The sequence below is a fragment of the Mobula birostris genome, chromosome 22 (genome assembly GCF_030028105.1).
Source record: "Mobula birostris isolate sMobBir1 chromosome 22, sMobBir1.hap1, whole genome shotgun sequence".
Classification (NCBI taxonomy): domain Eukaryota; kingdom Metazoa; phylum Chordata; class Chondrichthyes; order Myliobatiformes; family Myliobatidae; genus Mobula; species Mobula birostris.
Window position 1 is genome coordinate 26,434,651 of NC_092391.1, and position 22,500 is coordinate 26,457,150.

Here is a 22,500-nt window from a genome sequence, read left to right on the forward strand (position 1 = left end):
CCTCTGCAGCCCCCGGTGTCTGTACCAGACACACAAAAGCCGTGACTAGTCCTTTGACCGTGTACAGGAGCATTCACTGAGACTCACTCTACCAGGCAGGAGTAGCTCGTTCCCTTTCGCCCGTCGATCAGGCTGCAGTGTGAGGCCCCTCTCTTGTTTTACTTGGCAAACCCTTTCAATGGAATGAAGGCTTTAATAACTTTTGGCCTTTGATAAAGATTCCCAAAATCATTATTGAGGGAAAAAATATCCTGCATCAACCAAAAGGACCAATCCCCTGAGCACTGACTGGAGCCAGAAAGAAACCAGACGCACAGGAGAGGGTCTGGCCTGTTAACTCATCCTGACTCTCTGCTGTATGTGTATTTCGTCCTCGCCACTAACATCCTGAGAAACAATTAGACAAATCCCCTGAACAATACTGCAGATTCCCCTCTCCATCCTCATTTTTGTTGCCATACTCTTCCCTCACTCTCTTCCCTTTTTTCCCTTCGGCTGTGCTGTCCCCTCGTTTCCTTCTCTTCTTTTTCTTCATTCTCTCCTTTCCCACTCCTTTGCTCCAATCTCTCTCTCCTTCTCCTTTTTATTCCTACCCTCAATCCTTTCTATTCTCATCCCTTCTCCCCAGTTGTTCCTCCCTGCAGCCTCCTCTCTCTCCTTCCCAAACCCACGCCACTTCTCAATAACCAACCACCCACTTCTCGATAACCAACCACCCACTTCTCAATAACCAACCACCCACTTCTCGATAACCAACCACCCATTTCCCAATAGAATAGTTACTGCACTCCATTTTGGAGAGACTCAGGCTGGGCTTCTGTGCTCTGTGCTAACAAACATTTTTCTTCATCTCCAGATCTTACTTTGCCATGTACTCACGGTCCAACTCAAACAAGCCAGCTGCCTGCACCGTGAACCTCATGAAAACAAAGTTGGGCTGTGGTTAGGTTACATGATACAACGCTGATGACAAGCCATTGACCTGAAACATTAATTCTCTCCACAGATGCTGCCCGACCTGCTGACTATTTTGGGCATTTTGCTTTAACTTCAGTCGCTGAATTCTGAGCTGTTTTATGGCAGGCCAGTATTGATATGTACAAGTCAGCAGCGAGTGCAATTTGTATTTTAATATTCCAGGAAAGGACCCAAGTCAGGATAAACCTTGATTGATTTACCAATTCCACAAGGAAAGCAAACAGGAAATTATGTCTCAGGAATCTGAGTCAGCCGACATACCCATTCAGTATGGATCTGCCCAGGTCACGGGGGAGATTCTCAGAATGCTGAGATAATCAAATTCCTCTGATGTAATTCTTCCCAAGCCTTGGGTAATTTATGGAAGTTATCAGAACTCCAGTGAATTGGGAATGATCTCTGGGTTAAGTGGAAAGGAAAACACCGTTGAGCAAACAAATCCCGAGGCATAAGGAGAGCAGCTGTTCAGCTACAGAGGGGTCTGTGACGGATGTTGCAGACCCTCAGGCCTCGGCAGTGCAAGGCACGGCTCTCTTACTGGACAGGGGAAGGGGCAAGGGCAGGGTGGGGGACAGGGGCGGGGTTGGGAGTGCGGCCAGGCACCTCTGAGGATGAATGTGTCCAGGGAGTCCAGCCCCTCAGCACAATGCATGCATCCAGCTCCCCATAAACTCCGCTGCTTGCGTTCCGTCTTAGACCAAACCCTGCCCACCTATCATATCGTCTCCCACTCAACCAATGCATCAGTTTAAACATTCATGCCTTTGTTTTTACATCCTCCTCACCCCTTCCATTTCTGCAAGGAGTTCCCCAGCATTATAACCCTCAATTCCTCCTCACCCCCTCCATTTCTGCAAGGAATCTCCCAGCATTATAACCCTCAATTCCTCCTCACCCCCTCCATTTCTGCAAGGAATACCCCAGCATTATAACCCTCAATTCCTCCTCACCCCCTCCATTTCTGCAAGGAATACCCCAGCATTATAACCCTCAATTCCTCCTCACCCCCTCCATTTCTGCAAGGAATACCCCAGGAATATAACCTTAGTTCTCCCTCACCCCCTCCATTTCTGCAAGGAATACCCCAGCATTTTAACCCTAAGTTCTCCCTTATCTCCTCCATTTCTGCAAGGAATACCCCAGCAATATAACCCTCAGTTCCCCCTCACCCCATCCATTTCTGCAAGGAATACCCCAGCATTATAACCCTCCAAGATTTCGACACTGATCAGATCCAGCTTTGATCACTCCTGGTTTTAATCAGTTCACACACGGCAGCAATGCTTTCAGAAATCAAGATCTTCGGCTCCAGGATTCCCACCCTGAACTTCCCTACCACTGTTCACCTCTCTCTCTCTCTCTCCCCCTCATACAATCTCTCCATAAAGCCAACTTCTAGATCTAAGATTCTGCCCTGATGTCCCCCGCTGACACACCTGTGCAACGCACTGGGACACTCTGCTGTTGCGGACGGCGTTTAACGGGAGTCGTTGCTCATTTGGAGCTGGAGCCGGTCGCCTGACTAATTCGGGAACGGGGAAGATGCAGAGGTTGACAGGTGTGGAGTAACGCGAGGATGAGCGATGGAAGCCGGGAGAGAAGCACAAGCGTGTTAATGTAAGAATGTCCTTCGCTGTATTACCCCGATTCCCCAGAAGCAAAGCACTGCACAAGCTGGAATGCTGACACAAAGCAGAGAATATCAGAAATAATCAGCCGGTCATACAGCATCCATGGAAAAAGTTAACATTTCCGAAGGATAACTGCTTCTCTTCTCTTTCCACTTCCAATATTTTATCCTCTTATTAGCCCTGGAAGCCACTCTGCACCCAACGACTCCCCGTGTTTCCATTGTCTTCAACAATTCAATTATTTATCCCTTGGCAACCAGCTCCCAAATACAATTCCATTGGCAATACCGCCACCTGCTGTCCACCACCTCCTACTGCCTCGATAACTTCAGCACCAAAAATAGACCCGTCATCGCTGGGATCATGGATAACAGAGGGATAGGGACTGAATGGTAAAGAGTGGAGGGAATGGGAAACAAAGAGCAAATTATCAGCAGGACCCTGTCTACTTAGGTAGCTGCACTAACACCAAATAGGGAATTGTATTTGGTGCTTCACCTCCGCTGGATTAGTCATAGTCATAGTCATACTTTATTGATCCCGGGGGAAATTGGTTAAAGGGCAAGTCTTATGAGGAGAGCCTAAGCAAACTACAGCTTTTCTCTTTGGAGTGAGGAGGATGAGAGGTAACTTGATGGAGGTGTATAAAATTATAAGAGGTACAGATAGATTGGAAAGCCAGAGGCTCTTTCCCCCCAAGGTGGAAATGGCTAATAGGAGAGGGCATAATTTTGAGGTGATTGGAGAAAAATATAGTGGGGGGATGATAGTGGCAGGTTTTTCACGCAGAGAGTGGTGGGTGCGTGGAATGCATTGCCAGGAGTGGTGGTAATGGCAAATACATTACATGTAAGAGACTCGTAGATAGGCACATGGCTGAAAGAAAACTGGAGGGTAAAATTGGGGGTGTGGATGTTAGCTTAATTGGGGTTGGCTAAAGGGTCAGCATAATATTGTGGGCCGAAGGGCTATGCTGCATGTTCGGAATCAAGAGCATCAGTTGAATGGAATCATTGTGAAAATTGCCATCATGCCAGCATGTCTCCTTCATGAATAAGTTTTGTTTTCCTTTTCTGAGGTTTTAAGCTGGTTTTCACACCTTGTAGGGTTGTCTGGGCTGAGGAGCTGTAGCGTCTAAGTTTTCAGCCTGATCATTATCCATCTTCACAATCAGCACCAGCGCCTTTTGTGTTATGTCTAGTCAGTCCCAATCATACTTCAGATTCCTCAGCTAATCTTCATTCAGCCTACACTCATTCATATCCTTCCATTTTCCTCATATTCATGTGCCTATCCAAACATCTCTTAAAAGTCCCTGATATATCTTCCTCTGCCACCTCCCCAGGCAGCGCATTCCATGCACACACCACTCTCTGTGTAAAATAACTTGCCTCTCATCACTGTATAAACCCCCATCAGCTCTCACCTCAGCCTCCTCCCCCCAGAGCAAACAATCCAAGTTTATCCAGCCTTGTGTTAGAGCACACACTCTCTAATCCAGGCAGCATCCCAGTAAACCTCTTCTGCCCCCTTTCCAAAGTCCTCTGCCTGAAACACCAACTGCTTCTCCCTGATCTGCTGAGTGTCTGCAGTATTTTCCGCTTCTGATTCAGGTCTCTGACGGCTGAAGTGTCTTGATTTTCCAGGCAGAGACCTCCTGCCTCTGGTTGATGACCCGTTTGTTTAGCTTAGAGGACAGGTCAACAGCAAATCATGTTGGACAAAGATCGAAAGGAGTGCTTCATGGTCAATACTCAGCTTAGACTATTGCATTATATGGATCTTTGTGGGATATTGTGAATTGTGGGGAATGGATAGGTTGATCCAATCCGACCACCTGCAAGTGACATAGGCCAGGCTAGATGATTTCTTGCTGTCAGAAAGACTGAACAGGAACACGTGGAGAATTAGAAGATTAACGATTCACAAGAAACAAGAATACTGATGAGGAAGTGTGTCCTTGCTGCTTCATTAATAGGCAGTCTTGGTTATAAAACAGATTCTGACAGAGAAAATGGGTCCCATGTTTGCCTCAGCATACATGACGAATAAACTATTCTTGGGCTTCCAGCCGGGTTCAGGTATCAATTATAACTGACGTTTCATTGACAAATTCTGCCATCTTCATCAGGGATGATGCCTGGGCATGTCTAGTCCAATGGCATTTATACCCCCGCCATCCGTCCCTCCTGATTGGTTAGACCTCATCCAATCAGGTTTCCACTTTCTCAACTTGATTACAATCGAATGCCAGTTCGTACTTAGACCAAGACCTTCGACTTTGTTTAAAAAAATTCCTCTAGTTTTATTTCAATGGCTTCCTTCACCAGACGTCCCAAAAGCCATTGGGATGGCACAGTAGTTTTGTTCCGTCAAAGTCAATCCTTTGGCTATTGTAAATGCAGTGTTCTGCTACTGCCCATTTCTCTGGGAGAGTTTGTTAGAGTTTGTCATTGAAATGTCAATTAAAATCAATACCTGTACCCAGCTGGAAGTCCAAGAAGAGGTTATTCATAGATTCTGAAAGACTCCACCCATTTAATTTAGTGATACAGCATGGAGACAGCCCACACCTGTCCAATTACACCCATGTGACCAATCAACTTACTGATCCATATGTCTTTGGAATGTGGAAGGAAACCAGAGCACCCAGAGGAAACCCACACAGTCACAGGGAGAACATACAAGCTCCTCACAGACAGTAAGCAGAATTGGACTCAGGTCACTGGTACTGTAATGGCATTACACTAATGTAACTGTACTGTAATGGGGTTACACTAATGTAACTGTACTGTGATGGGGTTATGCTAATATAACTGTACTGTAATGGTGTTATGCTAATGTAACTGTACTGTAATGGCGTTACATCATGCTGTCATGCCATCCCCATTTGACGACTATGTTCAAGCAACATTGGATACACCTACAAACAAGAGAAAATCTGCAGATGCTGGAAATCCGAGCAACACACACAAAAAGCTGAAGGAACTCAACAGGCCAGGTATGAAAAAAGGGCACAATCGAAGTTTCAGGCCGAGATCCTTCATCAGGACACACCTAGTCCAGGCAATGTGACCTCAAAGGATAAACTCATCAGCTAAGGAAAGTTTATGTCATCTCTAAGCAACATGTCAGGATCTGTTCACAAATCCGACAAGGAGAACAAGAAGCTGCCTTGTGGGATTCATTAGTAAACCGATTGGATGCTTGTCTCTTTCAGAACAACTTTACTGACAACCAGCCTTACACATGGACAAGGAGTAGGGAGCGTCCTTCTCCAGCTCACAGAGGAAGGAAGAGGTGCCTCATGCTGAGATGCTGCCATCTACTGGTGATGTTACAGCACAGCCTGAGCCAGTGAGAAAGCCACGAGATGGGGAAAGTCCACGCAAGGGGAAGGCAGTCTACAAAAGGCAAAATAAACCGTGTTTAGTGACAAGTTAGTCCACACTAAGGGTCTCGGCCCGAAACGTCAACTGTACCTTTTTCCATAGATGCTGCCTGACCTGCTGAGTTCCTCCAGCATTTTGGGCATGTTGCTTAGTCCACACTTACTGGTTCTATTGTTAACCTGTCTTTTGACCTTCTGTTTATATTGTTTATCAAAGAAATGACAAGAGAGAAATGTGATGCCCTTAAGTTACTCAGACCTTAACACTGAGTACGCAGTTTTATTTGGCTATTGTGTGGAAGCCCACTCCAAAATATAATGATAAAGGTAGCCACTGACACAGCTTACACATGCAGGACCCCCTTACAATAATGGGAGACCTGGTGCTGTTTCATGTAAGTTTGGGTCAATTGGATGCCGCCACTATGACAAAGGGGCAGACGCTTGGATCTGGGGAGAGACAGAAAGGACAGGAGCCAGGAGGAAGAGAAGAGAGAGAGAGAGTTGGAGAAAAAGAAGAGCTGAGGAAAATGAGGGACTGTGACACAGGTCCAGTAATAGATGCTGGAAAGAAGAATGAAGACTGATGAAAAGACACAGGGAGGTTATCGTGCAGAGGATTAGTGTAGAGATATTGAAATGGAGTTTCTTCCTCTGATAATAACATAGAAGTATTTATCAGAGACCATAATCTTCTCACTGCCTCAGTAAAAAGAACCTAGATATGGGGCTACTGTAGGAGCCTGTAAGAATAATTACATAGCAACCAGATTACCCATCTCAGGGATATCAGTTGTGAGTAAGTATTGACCAGAACACACAAGAGTTCTGCTCATCCTTCCAAATGGTAGCTCTGGAGTTATTTACTAACCCGAAAGAGTAGACGAGTTGTACCAACAGCTCTCCCGAAAGACAGACTCCCTGTAGCATGGCCTTGAGAGGGCCAACCAAGAATCAATCCCACAATCAGCTGGCCCATGTGGAGGAGAGGGTGAAGGTGTGAGCCAGTGAACCATGGCTAGCAGCAGTAAATCCCAGGTGTGCTGTCTCTGTGATGGCAGTGGTGTGGAATGAGCACAAATCCGGGAGTTTCGGTCCCCATCGGATGTCTGGATCATTTCCCATCGTCACTTTTCCCTCCTCCTTCTCCTTCGGAGTAGTCGGAGTCTGTGGTCTCACTCGCCGTCATGTTCTCCTTCGCCCCATCATTCACCTGCTTGTTCAGTCGGATTGCTCGCTTCCTGTTCAATTTGTTTATCAGAAAGACAAAAGAGATTTCAATTCAGGATCTGCTGAGGACTCCTTTCAATGTGGGGTTAAAAGCCTTAGCTGCCTCACCCCTTAACAAACAGTGACAGGGCAGTCTCTTTTTTTGAGAGAGAAACAAACAGAGTTGTAGCTCTCTTATGTATGAGGGTATTATTGATGAGCGATCTGCTGTGTCACAATTCATACCCATTTCTCTGATGGTGCAGAGTGGTAGATGTCTATAAAACTGAGAAAACTGATGAAAGGTCACTGGGTTGGAACATTATCTCTGCCAATTCCAGCATTTACTGGTTATATTTCAGGTGTACAGCATCTGCAGTAGTTTGCTTTTAGATTTAAGTGGAGCGGCCATTGTGGGAGTGGTCATTATTGGAGTGGGACAGGGTTAGAGGGGGAACTGAGGTTTTGGCTCAAGAGGCTTTGGTGAGGAGAGGCAGAGACCAGGGTAGGGTTCCTGTCAATTTCCTCTTTCTTTTTATTGCACAGTTAGAGCAGTAGGATTTACAGTCAGGGCAGTAGAGTGCTCCTCTTGTGGGATGTGGGAAGGCAGGGGGACCTCCAGCATCCCTGCTGACTACACCTGCATCCAGCCACAGCTTCTTACAGACTGCATCAGAGAACTGGGTCATTTGGGAGAGTGAGGAGGTGATAGATCGGACCTATAGGGTGGTAGTCACACCTAAGCTGCAGGAGGCAGGTAGCTGGCTGAAAATCAGGAGAGGGAAAGGGAATAGGCCAATAATGCAGAGTACCTCTGTGACCGCTCCCTCATTAACCCTTTGGATTCAGCTGACCTACCAGGGAAAAAGCTGGAGTGACTAGGCCTCTGTCACTGAGTCTGGCTCTGTGGCTCAGAAGCGAAGGAGGGAGATGAGGATAACGGTAGTGATAGGTAGTGATTCATTGGTGAGGAGAACAGACAGGAGGTTCTGTGGACAAGAACGAGATTCCCAGATGGCATGTTGCCTCACTGGTGCCAGGGTTGAGGACATCTCGGATTGAGCATTCTTAAGGAGGTGGGAGAGCAGCCAGACGCCGTGGTCCAGGTCGGTGACAATGACCGAGGCAGAAAGAGTGACAAGGCCCTGCAAAGTGAGTCCAGGTTCTAAGTTAAACAACAGGACCTGCAGACCAGTAAACTCTGGCTTACTATCCATGTCATGTGCTGGAGACATAGGCAGATGACACTTCTAACACACGGCCAAGGAGATTGTGCAGGAGGGACGACTTCAGACTTTTGGATCATTGGGCTCTCTCCCAGGGAAGGGGAGATCTCTACAAATGCAATGGTTTGCACCCGACTGCAGGGGAACCAACATCTTCGTAGGAAAGTTTGCTACTTCTGCTCTGGAAGATTTAAGCAAGGCGCAGGAGGATGGGAACCAGACTGCCAGGGCAGCTAGTGTAGTGATTGTGGGGAAAGCAGATGCTAAACCCACATACAAAGATAGGAACTGGAAGGTTGAGCGTGGTGGGGCGAGCATTCTGAGTTACGTTCATTTCAAAGCAAGGAGTTTTGAGGGTAAGGCAGATGAGCTTCGAGCATGGGTCACACTGACAAGATTTTTGAAAGTGGCACTATCAAATCTTTGACTTTTCCCAGAACATTTTGACTGGAGAAATGGCGCTCATGAACTTCTACGCTAATTTGTTCCACAGGTGGACATGGACAGCAATACAGAGGCAGGTCAAAGAACAGACAGGCAATGGGATAACAAGCAACATAACAGAGAGGCAGAGTGAGAAACGCAGATGGCAGGTAGAAAGATGTAGGCACATATAGAATGTGGGATCAGTATGTAGACAGTGAGCTGGAGGGAGGCAGCAAGATGGAAATGCAGACATGCAGACTGACAGAAATCAGGACAAACTGGCAGAAGTAACAGAGGAGACATTTTGGTTCAGTACTTGGACTAAATAGGGTGGTTGCAGATGGAGCACATCAAGGAAAGGGTACAACAGACAGAAAAGGTTTCAGAAATGATGGAAAATTGTGACAAGGATTAGACACAAACCTTCTGTAGTCTTCAAAGCTTTTCTTCATTCTCAACCTGCTGGACTTCACTTTCAGATGGTCCTCAGTGGATAGCAGCTGTGAAAGAAGCAACGGAGGACATCAGTCACACAGACTAACCCACTTCCTGCTAACGCCACGCCATCCCACCCTGGTCTCCAGACCGGTCAGGGACCTCATCCATACCGTCACACTCCAAAATTGGCCTCGGAAAGGCAACGCTGCAGATTCAGCAGAATTCTACCAGGAAAGGTAAACAGCAAACAGAATGCAGAATAAACTTCAGTGATTTGCAAATGCAGCCCTGCCAATAACACCAACCTGCCTCTCTCCTGTTACTCTGTCTATATTTCCCACTGCTTTGAAAAAACAACAAATATGATTAAGGATACTTGTACTCCAAACAACCTCTCTTCTCCCTTCTCCCATCAGGCAGAAGATTCAAATCTTGAGAGCATATACCACCAGACTCCAGGACAGCTTTGTTGGATCCATCTGTTTAATTCTTAGATTGGACGGTTTAATTGTTACTTCCTTTTCAGTTTAACAATTAATTATCTGCTTATATTTTATGCAAGATTAATATGCCCATGGTGGTTATACAAAGCATAATTCTGGGAAGCTCTGAAAGCTTCTTTCTTCTGCAGTATTTGAATAAGTGTTTTCTCATTGGTCAACTTGGTACTTCATAATTTGAATAAGTGCTTTCTCATTGGTTAACTTGGTACTGCAGAATTTGAATAAGTGCTTTCTCAGTGGTTAACTCTTACCTTCAAATTTAAGTGGAATTTTTCCTTATCTCTATGGGTATAAAATAGCTGAATGCAAAACAGCACCATCTTAATCTTAGCTTTCCCTTCACTTAGCAGACTTCTGTGACTGCCTGTTCAACTTCCCTTTGTTCTGTCAACACTTAATAAAACCACTGTGAAACATCAAGTCTTGCGGCTCTTTCCTGACTTCTAAAAGAACATTGGATCAAGAACATCAGAATCCAACAGATTCAATCCCACTGTTATCAGACTCCTGAATAGACCACTCATTTGCTAAAAGATAAACTTTTGAACCTTAACCTCCCAGTCTACCTCATGGTTGCCCTTGCATGTTATTTGTCTACCAGCACTGCACTTTCTCTGCAAGGGTAGCTCTGTGTTCTGTATTCTGACTTGTAGTTTACTACCTGGAAGTAATGATGTAAGGCATGATCTGTCTGGATGGCAAGCAGGACAAAAACTAACTCAGTATACGTGACAATAATAAATTAATACCGAGAGTTACGAGAAAATTATAATTAGAGATTACATTCTCCAGGATAGAAATGTAGATGGATTGGGCTGATAGGATTTTGAAAGGAGTTGGAATGAGCAGTTAGAAACTCTTTCTGTGGAGGATGTGTGTGATGGAAATAGGCAAAGTTCCAGGAACCAGGACAAAAAGAATATAATCTTCACATCAGCTTGCAGATCAAAGTTCCAAAAGTCCATCCTCAACTGAACTCTCTCCAACTGAGGTCAATAGATACCATAACACAGAGGAGCAGAATTCAGCCCCATTCTTCCCGTAATATTTGATGTCCTTACCAGCTCGTTTCACAGCCTTAAATCTGAGCTAAATAGATTTTTGCTGGCTGAAGTTCATAGATCGGAGGTGGGTGACTGGAATTAAGAAACAGGTCAGCAAAGGCAGAATGATCAGCAGAACAAGGTTTAATGAGATGAACATTTTCTGATTTTTGTAGATGACTACAGAATCAAACAGCAAGGAAACAGGCTCTTCAGCCCATCAAGCCCATGCTGGCCCATTGCCTGGAGAAGGTCACACATCCCCTGAAGTGATTCCTCCATTCCATCAGATAATGGCTGATCTGTACCAGACCTCCATTTACTCAGCTTATTTGGGACAATGCACTGACCCCTGCACCTCACTAACTGCAGCCATACAATGAAAACACGATCCAGTTATTCCTACTTCGTTCAATAACCAATCCCCACTCCGTGACAGCATATCATCCCCACAACTATCTGCCCTCACTTCGTTTAGTAATCTCTCGTGCAGCTTCTTATCAAGTCCTTTTAAACGACCAAAACGCTTTACATTCACTGGTTCTTCCTTACCTCTTCTGCTGGCTCCAACCTCAGAACTTCAACAGATTTCTCAAGCGCGATCTTCCTTTCATAAATCTGCTTGACCCTGCCTAATCCTACTGCTTTATAAATATCAGCTCCTTATTGAAAGATTCTAACATTTCACTCTACATTTGCCACCTTCCAATCTGTGGAAGCTGTTCTGGAATCCAGAGCTTTGGATCACAACTACCTGGGCATCTATTATTTCCCTTGTCATTCCTTGCCATCCCTTGGGATGCAGGTCAGTGACCTATGAGGATTCATTGGCCTTCTCTAATTGTTCACTAATGTTGGTTTCCTTCGGACTTTCTCTCTTCTTCTATTACTAAGAGGCTTTCTATGATTTCTTCCATGAAATAAAAGACAAAGTATCTACTCTTGACATGTCAATCTAGGGTCTCCTCTGCTGTCGCGATGAGGCCGCACTCAGGTTGAAGGAACAACACCTTATATTCCGTCTGTGTAGCCTCCAACCTGATGGCATGAACATCGAATTCTCAAACTTCTGGTAATGCCCCCATCACCACCTCCACCGCACCCCACCACGTCTCCTTCACCATTTCTCATTCCCACTTCCCTCCCTCACCTCATCTCCCTTCCTGCCCATCACCTCTCCCCCTGGTGCTCCTCCCCCTGTTAGGTTCCCCCTTCTCCAGCCCTTTATCTCTTTCACTTATCAACTTTCCAGCTCTTTACTTCACCCTCCCCGTCTCCCGGTTTCACCTCTCACCTTGCATTTCTCCCTCCCCTCCCTCCACCTTCTTACTCCGACTTCTCATCTTTTTTTCTCCAGTCCTGGTGAAGGGTCTCGGCCTGAGACGTCGACCGTACCCTGTTCTATAGGTGCCGCCTGGCCTGCTGAGTTCCTCCAGCGTTTTGTGTGTGTTGCTGCTTCCTCTGTCATTTCCTCTCTCCCCTTTATTATTTTTACTGAATCTGTCTGTAATGGGCCCATAGAAACTTCCACTTATCTTTTCCCTTATCCACACAGTATCTATGGGAACCTCTATTACCCTGGGTCCAGCTCACGAGTGTCATTACAAAGGAGGCACGGCAGCCCCTCAACTTCCCTAGAAGTTTGCAAAGATTCCATATGTCATCGAAAACTTTGACGAACTTCTATAGATGCACAGTGGACAGTATATTAACTGGTTGCATCACGACCTGATATTCAAACAGCAATGCCCTTGAATGAGAAAGGCTGCAAAAAGTTTTGGACCCGGTCCAGTCCATCACTGGTAAAGCCCTACAATTGCTGCAGCATGAAAGCAGCATCCATCATCAAAGACCCCCCAGGCCAGGCTCTCTTCTTGCTGCTGCCTTCGAGAAGGAGGTGCAGAAGCCTTAGGTCCCACACCACCCGTTTCAGGAACAGTGGACAAGTTCGCTCACCACAACACTAAACTGCTTCCCAACACACAGACTCACTTTCAAGGTCTCGGCAACTCGTGTTCTCAATATTTATTGTTATTTTGTCTCTATTTTTTTGTATTTGCACAATTTGTTGTATTTTACACATTGGTTATTTCTCTATCTTTGTCTGTGTACAGCTTTTCACTGATTCCATTGTATTTCTTTGTACTTACTGTGCATCCAACAAAAAAAAAACAAATCTCAGGGATGTATCTGGTGACATACTTGTCCTTTGATAATAAATTTACTTTGAACTTTGAATGTTCCTTCCTGACACATTCTGGTATTCCTCTAACCTCCAGTCCCTGCTTGGACCTACACCAGTTGCAGGAATCTTGTCCCTGTTGGACACAGGGAGACACTGAGGATACTCCAGTCCTTCCGGGTCCCAGTACTGGCCTCACCTGCAATCAATTCTATTGATGAACGAATTCTGCTGAACTTAATCCAGAGGGAGTGTCTGCTCAATGCAGCAAATTTGCCTCTCGCTGATGCATATTATTAGCATTAAAACTAATCTTAAAACAAGATTAATAACCAGGCAGAATTATAATCATAATACAAACTAAAGTAAATAAAATTAGCATAGGCCCTTAAATTTTATACAGTGAATTATATATTACAACCAACTCTTTTAAATGGAGGAAAGTATTTACGGTTACACCAGTTACATTGTAGTCAGTTATACAGCAGAGAAACAAGCCCGTTAGCCCAGCTTGTCTCTGACTGTACCGTTAGCCCAGCTTGTCTCTCTGACCGTATCATTAGCCCAGCTTGTCTCTGACTGTACCGTTAACCCAGCTTGTCTCTCTGACTGTACCGTTAGCCCAGCTTGTCTCTGACTGTACCATTAGCCCAGCTTGTCTCTGACCGGACCGTTAGCCCAGCTTGTCTCTGACTGTACCATTAGCCCAGCTTGTCTCTCTGACTGTACCGTTAGCCTAGCTTGTCTCTCTGACTGTACCATTAGCCCAGCTTCTCTCTGACTGTACCATTAGCCCAGCTTCTCTCTGACTGTACCGTTAGCCCAGCTTGTCTCTGACTGTACCATTAGCCCAGCTTGTCTCTGACCGGACCGTTAGCCCAGCTTCTCTCTGACTGTACCGTTAGCCCAGCTTGTCTCTGACTGTACTGTTAGCCCAGCTTGTCTCTGACTGTACTGTTCACCCAGCTTGTCTCTGACTGTACCGTTAACACAGCTTGTTTCTGACCGTACTGTTCGCCCAGCTTGTCGCTGACTGTACCATTAGCCCAGCTTCTCTCTGATTGTACCGTTAGCCCAGCTTGTTTCTGACTGTATTGTTAGCCCAGCTTCTCTCTGACTGTACCGTTAGCCCAGCTTGTTTCTGACCGTACTGTTAGCCCAGCTTGACTCTGACTGTACTGCTCACCCAGCTTCTCTCTGACTGTATCGTTAGCCCAGCTTGTTTCTGACCGTACTGTTAGCCCAGCTTGTCTCTGACCGTACTGTTCGCCCAGCTTGTCTCTGACTGTAGCGTTAGCCCAGCTTGTCTCTGACTGTACCGTTAGCCCAGCTTGTTTCTGACTGTACTGTTAGCCCAGCTTGTCTCTGACTGTACTGTTCACCCAGCTTGTCTCTGACTGTACCGTTAACACAGCTTGTTTCTGACCGTACTGTTCGCCCAGCTTGTCGCTGACTGTACCATTAGCCCAGCTTCTCTCTGATTGTACCGTTAGCCCAGCTTGTTTCTGACTGTATTGTTAGCCCAGCTTCTCTCTGACTGTACCGTTAGCCCAGCTTGTTTCTGACCGTACTGTTAGCCCAGCTTGACTCTGACTGTACTGCTCACCCAGCTTCTCTCTGACTGTATCGTTAGCCCAGCTTGTTTCTGACCGTACTGTTAGCCCAGTTTGTCTCTGTGACTACCATTAGCCCAGCTTGTCTCTGATTGTAGCGTTAGCCCAGCTTGTCTCTCTGACTGAACCATTAGCCCAGCTTCTCTCTGACTGTATCGTTAGCCCAGCTTGTCTTTGACCATATCGTTAGCCCAGCTTCTCTCTGACTGTATCGTAACCCAGCTTGTCTCTGACTGTATCGTTAGCCCAGCTTCTCTCTGACTGTACCGTTAACCCAGCTTGTCTCTGACTATATCATTAGCCCAGCTTCTCTTTGACCGTATCGTTAGCCCAGCTTCTCTCTAACTGTACCATTAGCCCAGCTTGTCTCTGACTGTATCGTTAGACCAGCTTGTTTCTGACTGTACCATTAGCCCAGCTTGTTTCTGACTGTACCGTTAACCCAGCTTGTCTCTGACTGTATCGTTAGCCCAGCTTCTCTTTGACCGTATCATTAGCCCAGCTTCTCTCTGACTGTACCGTTAGCCCAGCTTGTTTCTGACTGTATCGTTAGCCCAGCTTCTCTCTGACTGTACCGTTAGCCCAGCTTCTCTCTGATTGTACCGTTAGCCCAGCTTGTTTCTGACTGTACCATTAGCCCAGCTTCTCTCTGACTGTATTGTTAGCCCAGCTTCTCTCTGACTGTACCGTTAGCCCAGCTTGTTTCTGACCGTACTGTTAGCCCAGCTGGTCTCTGACTGTACTGTTCACCCAGCTTGTCTCTGACCGGACCGTTAAACCAGCTTGTCTCTGACCGTACTGTTAGCCCAGCTTCTCTCTGACTGTATCGTTAGCCCAGCTTGTCTCTGACCGTACTGTTCGCCCAGCTTCTCTCTGACAGTAGCGTTAGCCCAGCTTGTCTCTGACTGTACCGTTAGCCCAGATTGTTACTGACCGTACTGGTAGCCCAGTTTGTCTCTGACAGTAGCGTTAGCCCAGCTTGTCTCTCTGACTGTACCGTTAGCCCAGCTTCTCTCTGACTGTATCATTAGTCCAGCTTGTCTTTGACCATATCGTTAGCCCAGCTTCTCTCTGACTGTATCATTAACCCAGCTTGTCTCTGACTGTATCGTTAGCCCAGCTTATTGCTGACTGTACCGTTAGCCCAGCTTCTCTCTGACTGTCCCGTTAGCCCAGCTTGTTTCTGACTGTACCGTCAGCCCAGCTTTTCTCTGACTGTACCGTTAGCCCAGCTTCTCTCTGACTGTACCGTTAGCCCAGCTTCTCTCTGACTGTCCCGTTAGCCCAGCTTGTTTCTGACTGTACCGTCAGCCCAGCTTTTCTCTGACTGTACCGTTAGCCCAGCTTCTCTCTGACTGTACCGTTCGCCCAGCTTGTCTCTGACTGTACCATTAGCCTAGCTTCTCTCTGACTGTAGCGTTAGCCCAGCTTGTCTCTGACTGTACCGTTAGCCCAGCTTGTTTCTGACCGTACTGTTAGCCCAGCTTGTCTCTGACCGTACTCTTCGCCCAGCTTCTCTCTGACTGTACCGTTAGCCCAGCTTGAGTCTGACTGTACCGTTAGCCCAGCTTGTCTCTGACTGTAGCGTTAGCCCAGCTTGTCTCTGACTGTACCGTTAGCGCAGCTTGTCTCTGACTGTACCATTAGCCCAGCTTCTCTCTGACTGTACCGTTAGCCCAGCTTGTCTCTGACTGTACCATTAGCCCAGCTTGTCTCTGAACGGACCGTTAGCCCAGCTTGTCTCTGACTGTACCATTAGCCCAGCTTGTCTCTCTGACTATAACGTTAGCCTAGCTTGTCTCTCTGACTGTATCGTTAGCCCAGCTTGTTTCTGACTGTACCGTTAGCCCAGCTTGTTTCTGACTGTACCGTTAGCACAGCTTCTCTCTGACTGTACCATTAGCCCAGCTTGTCTCTGACCGTATCGTTAGCCCAGCTTGTTTCTGACTGTATCGTTAGCCCAGCTTCTCTCTGACTGTAGCGTTAGCCCAGCTAGTCTCTGACTGTACCGTTAGCCCAGATTGTTACTGACCGTACTGTTAGCCCAGCTTGTCTCTGACTGTAGTGTTAGCCCAGCTTGTCTCTCTGACTGTACCGTTAGCCCTGCTTCTCTCTGACTGTACCGTTAGCCCAGATTGTTACTGACCGTACTGTTAGCCCAGTTTGTCTCTGTGACTACCATTAGCCCAGTTTGTCTCTGACTGTAGTGTTAGCCCAGCTTGTCTCTCTGACTGTACCATTAGCCCTGCTTCTCTCTGACTGTACCGTTAGCCCAGCTTCTCTCTGACTGTACCATTAACCCAGCTTGTTTCTGACTGTACCATTAACCCAGCTTGTTTCTGACTGTACCATTAGCACAGCTTGTCTCTGACTGTACCATTAGCCCGGCTTCTCTCTGACCGTACCGTTAACCCAGATTGTCTCTGACCGTACTGATCGCCCAGCTTGTCTCTGACTGTTATGTTATCCCAGCTTCTCTCTGATTGTACCGTTAGCCCAGCTTGTTTCTGACTGTACCGTTAGCCCAGCTTCTCTCTGACTGTATTGTTAGCCCAGCTTCTCTCTGACTGTACCGTTAACCCAGCTTGTCTCTGACCGTACTGTTAGCCCAGCTTGTCTCTGACTGTATTCTTCGCCCAGCTTCTCTCTGACTGTAGAGTTAGCCCAGCTTGAGTCTGACTGTACCGTTAGCCCAGATTGTTTCTGACCGTACTGTTAGCCCAGTTTGTCTCTGTGACTACCATTAGCCCAGCTTGTCTCTGACTGTAGCGTTAGCCCAGCTTGTCTCTCTGACTGTACGGTTAGCCCAGCTTCTCTCTGACTGTATCGTTAGCCCAGCTTGTCTTTGACCATATCGTTAGCCCAGCTTCTCTCTGACTGTATCGTTAACCCAGCTTGTCTCTGACTGTATCGTTAGCCCAGCTTCTCTTTGTACCTTTAACCCAGCTTGTCTCTGACTGTATCGTTAGCCCAGCTTCTCTTTGACTGTATCGTTAGCCCAGCTTCTCTCTGACTGTACCGTTAGCCCAGCTTGTTTCTGACTGTATCGTTAGCCCAGCTTCTCTCTGACTGTACCGTTAGCCCAGCTTGTTTCTGACCGTACTGTTAGCCCAGCTTGTCTCTGACTGGACCGTTAACCCAGCTTCTCTCTGACTGTACCGTTAGCCCAGCTTGTCTCTGACTGTACCGTTAGCCCAGCTTGTCTCTGACTGTACTGTTAGCCCAGCTTGTTTCTGACCACACTGTTCGCCCAGCTTCTCTCTGACTGTAGCATTAGCCCAGCTTGTCTCTGACTGTACCGTTAGCCCAGCTTGTTTCTGACTGTATCGTTAGCTCAGCTTCTCTCTGACTGTACCGTTAGCCCAGCTTGTTTCTGACCGTACTGTTAGCCCAGCTTGTCTCTGACTGGACTGTTAACCCAGCTTGTCTCTGACTGTACCGTTAGCCCAGCTTGTTTCTGACCGTACTGTTAGCCCAGCTTCTCTCTGACTGTACCATTAACCCAGCTTGTCTCTGACTGTATCGTTAGCCCAGCTTGTCTCTCTGACTGCACCGTTAGCCCAGCTTGTCTCTGTGACTACCATTAGCCCAGCTTCTCTCTGACCGTATCGTTAACCCAGCTTGTCCCTGACTGTATCGTTAGCCCAGCTTCTCTCTGACCGTATCGTTAACCCAGCTTGTCTCTGACTGTACTGTTAACCCAGCTTGTCTCTGACTGTATCGTTAGCCCAGCTTGTCTCTGACTGTACCGTTAACCCAGCTTGTCTCTGACCGTATCGTTAACCCAGCTTGTCTCTGACCGTATCGTTAGCCCAGCTTGTTTCTCTGACTACCATTAGTCCAGCTTGTCGCTGACTGTACCATTAGCCCAGCTTCTCTCTGACTGCACCATTAGCCCAGCTTGTCTCTGTGACTACCATTAGCCCAGCTTCTCTCTGACTGTACCATTAACCCAGCTTGTCTCTGACTGTACTGTTAGCCCAGCTTGTCTCTGACTGTACCGTTAGCCCAGTTTGTCTCTGACTGTACCATTAGCCCAGTTTGTCTCTGACTGTACCGTTAGCCCAGCTTCTCTCTGACTGTACCGTTAGCCCAGTTTGTCTCTCTGACTACCATTAGCCCAGCTTCTCTCTGACTGTACCATTAACCCAGCTTGTCTCTGACTGTACTGTTAGCCCAGCTTGTCCCTGACTGTACCATTAGCCCAGTTTGTCTCTGACTGTACCGTTAGCCCAGTTTGTCTCTGACTGTACCATTAGCCCAGCTTGTCTCTGTGACTACCATTAGCCCAGCTTCTCTCTGACTGTACCATTAACCCAGCTTGTCTCTGACTGTACTGTTAGCCCAGCTTGTCTCTGACTGTACCGTTAGCCCAGCTTCTCTCTGACTGTACCATTAGCCCAGCTTGTCTCTGTGACTACCATTAGCCCAGCTTCTTTCTGACTGTACCATTAACCCAGCTTGTCTCTGACTGTACTGTTAGCCCAGCTTGTCTCTGACTGTACCGTTAGCCCAGCTTCTCTCTGACTGTACCATTAACCCAGCTTGTCTCTGACTGTACCGTTAGCCCAGCTTGTCTCTGACTGTACCGTTAGCCCAGCTTCTCTCTGACTGTATCGTTAGCCCAGTTTGTCTCTCTGACTACCATTAGCCCAGCTTGTCGCTGACTGTACCGTTAGCTCAGCTTCTCTCTGACTGTACCGTTAGCCCAGCTTGTCTCTGACTGTACCGTTAGCCCAGCTTCTCTCTAACTGTACCATTAGCGCAGCTTGTCTCTGACTGTACCGTTAGCCCAGCTTCTCTCTGACCGTATCGTTAGCCCAGCTTCTCTCTGACTGTACCGTTAGCCCAGTTTGTCTCTCTGACTGTACTGTTAGACCAGTTTGTCTCTGACTGTACCATTAGCCAAGTTTCTCTCTGACTGTACCATTAGCCAAGTTTGTCTCTGACTGTACCGTTAGCCCAGTTTGTCTCTCTGACTACCATTAGTCCAGCTTGTCGCTGACTGTACCATTAGCCCAGCTTCTCTCTGACTGCACCATTAGCCCAGCTTGTCTCTGTGACTACCATTAGCCCAGCTTCTCTCTGACTGTACCATTAACCCAGCTTGTCTCTGACTGTACTGTTAGCCCAGCTTGTCTCTGACTGTACCGTTAGCCCAGCTTCTCTCTGACTGTACCATTAACCCAGCTTGTCTCTGACTGTACTGTTAGCCCAGCTTGTCTCTGACTGTACCGTTAGCCCAGCTTCTCTCTGACTGTACCATTAGCCCAGCTTGTCTCTGTGACTACCATTAGCCCAGCTTCTCTCTGACTGTACCATTAACCCAGCTTGTCTCTGACTGTACTGTTAGCCCAGCTTGTCTCTGACTGTACCGTTAGCCCAGCTTCTCTCTGACTGTACCATTAGCCCAGCTTGTCTCTGTGACTACCATTAGCCCAGCTTCTTTCTGACTGTACCATTAACCCAGCTTGTCTCTGACTGTACTGTTAGCCCAGCTTCTTTCTGACTGTACCATTAACCCAGCTTGTCTCTGACTGTACCGTTAGCCCAGCTTCTCTCTGACTGTACCATTAACCCAGCTTGTCTCTGACTGTACCGTTAGCCCAGCTTCTCTCTGACTGTACCGTTAGCCCAGCTTCTCTCTGACTGTATCGTTAGCCCAGTTTGTCTCTCTGACTACCATTAGCCCAGCTTGTCGCTGACTGTACCATTAGCTCAGCTTCTCTCTGACTGTACCGTTAGCCCAGCTTGTCTCTGACTGTACCGTTAGCCCAGCTTCTCTCTAACTGTACCATTAGCGCAGCTTGTCTCTGACTGTACCGTTAGCCCAGCTTCTCTCTGACCGTATCGTTAGCCCAGCTTCTCTCTGACTGTACCGTTAGCCCAGTTTGTCTCTCTGACTGTACTGTTAGCCCAGTTTGTCTCTGACTGTACCATTAGCCAAGTTTGTCTCTGACTGTACCGTTAGCCCAGTTTGTCTCTCTGACTACCATTAGTCCAGCTTGTCGCTGACTGTACCATTAGCCCAGCTTCTCTCTGACTGTACCATTAGCCCAGCTTGTCTCTGTGACTACCATTAGCCCAGCTTCTCTCTGACTGTACCATTAACCCAGCTTGTCTCTGACTGTACTGTTAGCCCAGCTTGTCTCTGACTGTACCGTTAGCCCAGCTTCTCTCTGACTGTACCATTAACCCAGCTTGTCTCTGACTGTACCGTTAGCCCAGCTTCTCTCTGACTGTACCGTTAGCCCAGTTTGTCTCTCTGACTACCATTAGCCCAGCTTGTCGCTGACTGTACCATTAGCCCAGCTTCTCTCTGACTGTACCATTAGCCCAGCTTGTCTCTGTGACTACCATTAGCCCAGCTTCTCTCTGACTGTACCATTAACCCAGCTTGTCTCTGACTGTACTGTTAGCCCAGCTTGTCTCTGACTGTACCGTTAGCCCAGCTTCTTTCTGACTGTACCATTAGCCCAGCTTGTCTCTGTGACTACCATTAGCCCAGCTTCTTTCTGACTGTACCATTAACCCAGCTTGTCTCTGACTGTACTGTTAGCCCAGCTTGTCTCTGACTGTACCGTTAGCCCAGCTTCTCTCTGACTGTACCATTAACCCAGCTTGTCTCTGACTGTACCGTTAGCCCAGCTTGTCTCTGACTGTACCGTTAGCCCAGCTTCTCTCTGACTGTATCGTTAGCCCAGTTTGTCTCTCTGACTACCATTAGCCCAGCTTGTCGCTGACTGTACCGTTAGCTCAGCTTCTCTCTGACTGTACCGTTAGCCCAGCTTGTCTCTGACTGTACTGTTAGCCCAGCTTGTCTCTGACTGTACCGTTAGCCCAGCTTCTCTCTGACTGTACCATTAACCCAGCTTGTCTCTGACTGTACTGTTAGCCCAGCTTGTCTCTGACTGTACCGTTAGCCCAGCTTCTCTCTGACTGTATCGTTAACCCAGCTTGTCTCTGACTGTACCGTTAGCCCAGCTTGTCTCTGACTGTACCGTTAGCCCAGCTTCTCTCTGACTGTATCGTTAGCCCAGTTTGTCTCTCTGACTACCATTAGCCCAGCTTGTCGCTGACTGTACCGTTAGCTCAGCTTCTCTCTGACTGTACCGTTAGCCCAGCTTGTCTCTGACTGTACCGTTAGCCCAGCTTCTCTCTAACTGTACCATTAGCGCAGCTTGTCTCTGACTGTACCGTTAGCCCAGCTTCTCTCTGACTGTATCGTTAGCCCAGTTTGTCTCTCTGACTACCATTAGCCCAGCTTGTCGCTGACTGTACCATTAGCTCAGCTTCTCTCTGACTGTACCGTTAGCCCAGCTTGTCTCTGACTGTACCGTTAGCCCAGCTTCTCTCTAACTGTACCATTAGCGCAGCTTGTCTCTGACTGTACCGTTAGCCCAGCTTCTCTCTGACCGTATCGTTAGCCCAGCTTCTCTCTGACTGTACCGTTAGCCCAGTTTGTCTCTCTGACTGTACTGTTAGCCCAGTTTGTCTCTGACTGTACCATTAGCCAAGTTTGTCTCTGACTGTACCGTTAGCCCAGTTTGTCTCTCTGACTACCATTAGTCCAGCTTGTCGCTGACTGTACCATTAGCCCAGCTTCTCTCTGACTGTACCATTAGCCCAGCTTGTCTCTGTGACTACCATTAGCCCAGCTTCTCTCTGACTGTACCATTAACCCAGCTTGTCTCTGACTGTACTGTTAGCCCAGCTTGTCTCTGACTGTACCGTTAGCCCAGCTTCTCTCTGACTGTACCATTAACCCAGCTTGTCTCTGACTGTACCGTTAGCCCAGCTTCTCTCTGACTGTACCGTTAGCCCAGTTTGTCTCTCTGACTACCATTAGCCCAGCTTGTC

The 22,500-nt window shown here is 47.3% G+C and overlaps 1 protein-coding gene across 6 annotated transcripts in view; it reads right to left on the minus strand.

The window, feature by feature from the left end:
- Positions 1–6,191: 6,191 nt before the first annotated feature.
- Positions 6,192–22,500, minus strand: part of card9 (caspase recruitment domain family, member 9) — a 46,216-nt gene continuing 29,907 nt past the window's right edge. For all 6 annotated transcript variants that reach the window (XM_072239990.1, XM_072239988.1, XM_072239989.1 and 3 more), the window contains exons 11-12: positions 9,285–9,361; positions 6,192–7,241 (exon numbers count right to left, since the gene is read on the minus strand). In XM_072239990.1, the coding sequence (XP_072096091.1) occupies positions 7,115–7,241; positions 9,285–9,361 (204 nt within the window). In that variant the 3' untranslated portion in view covers positions 6,192–7,114. The remainder of the gene's footprint in view (positions 7,242–9,284; positions 9,362–22,500) is intronic.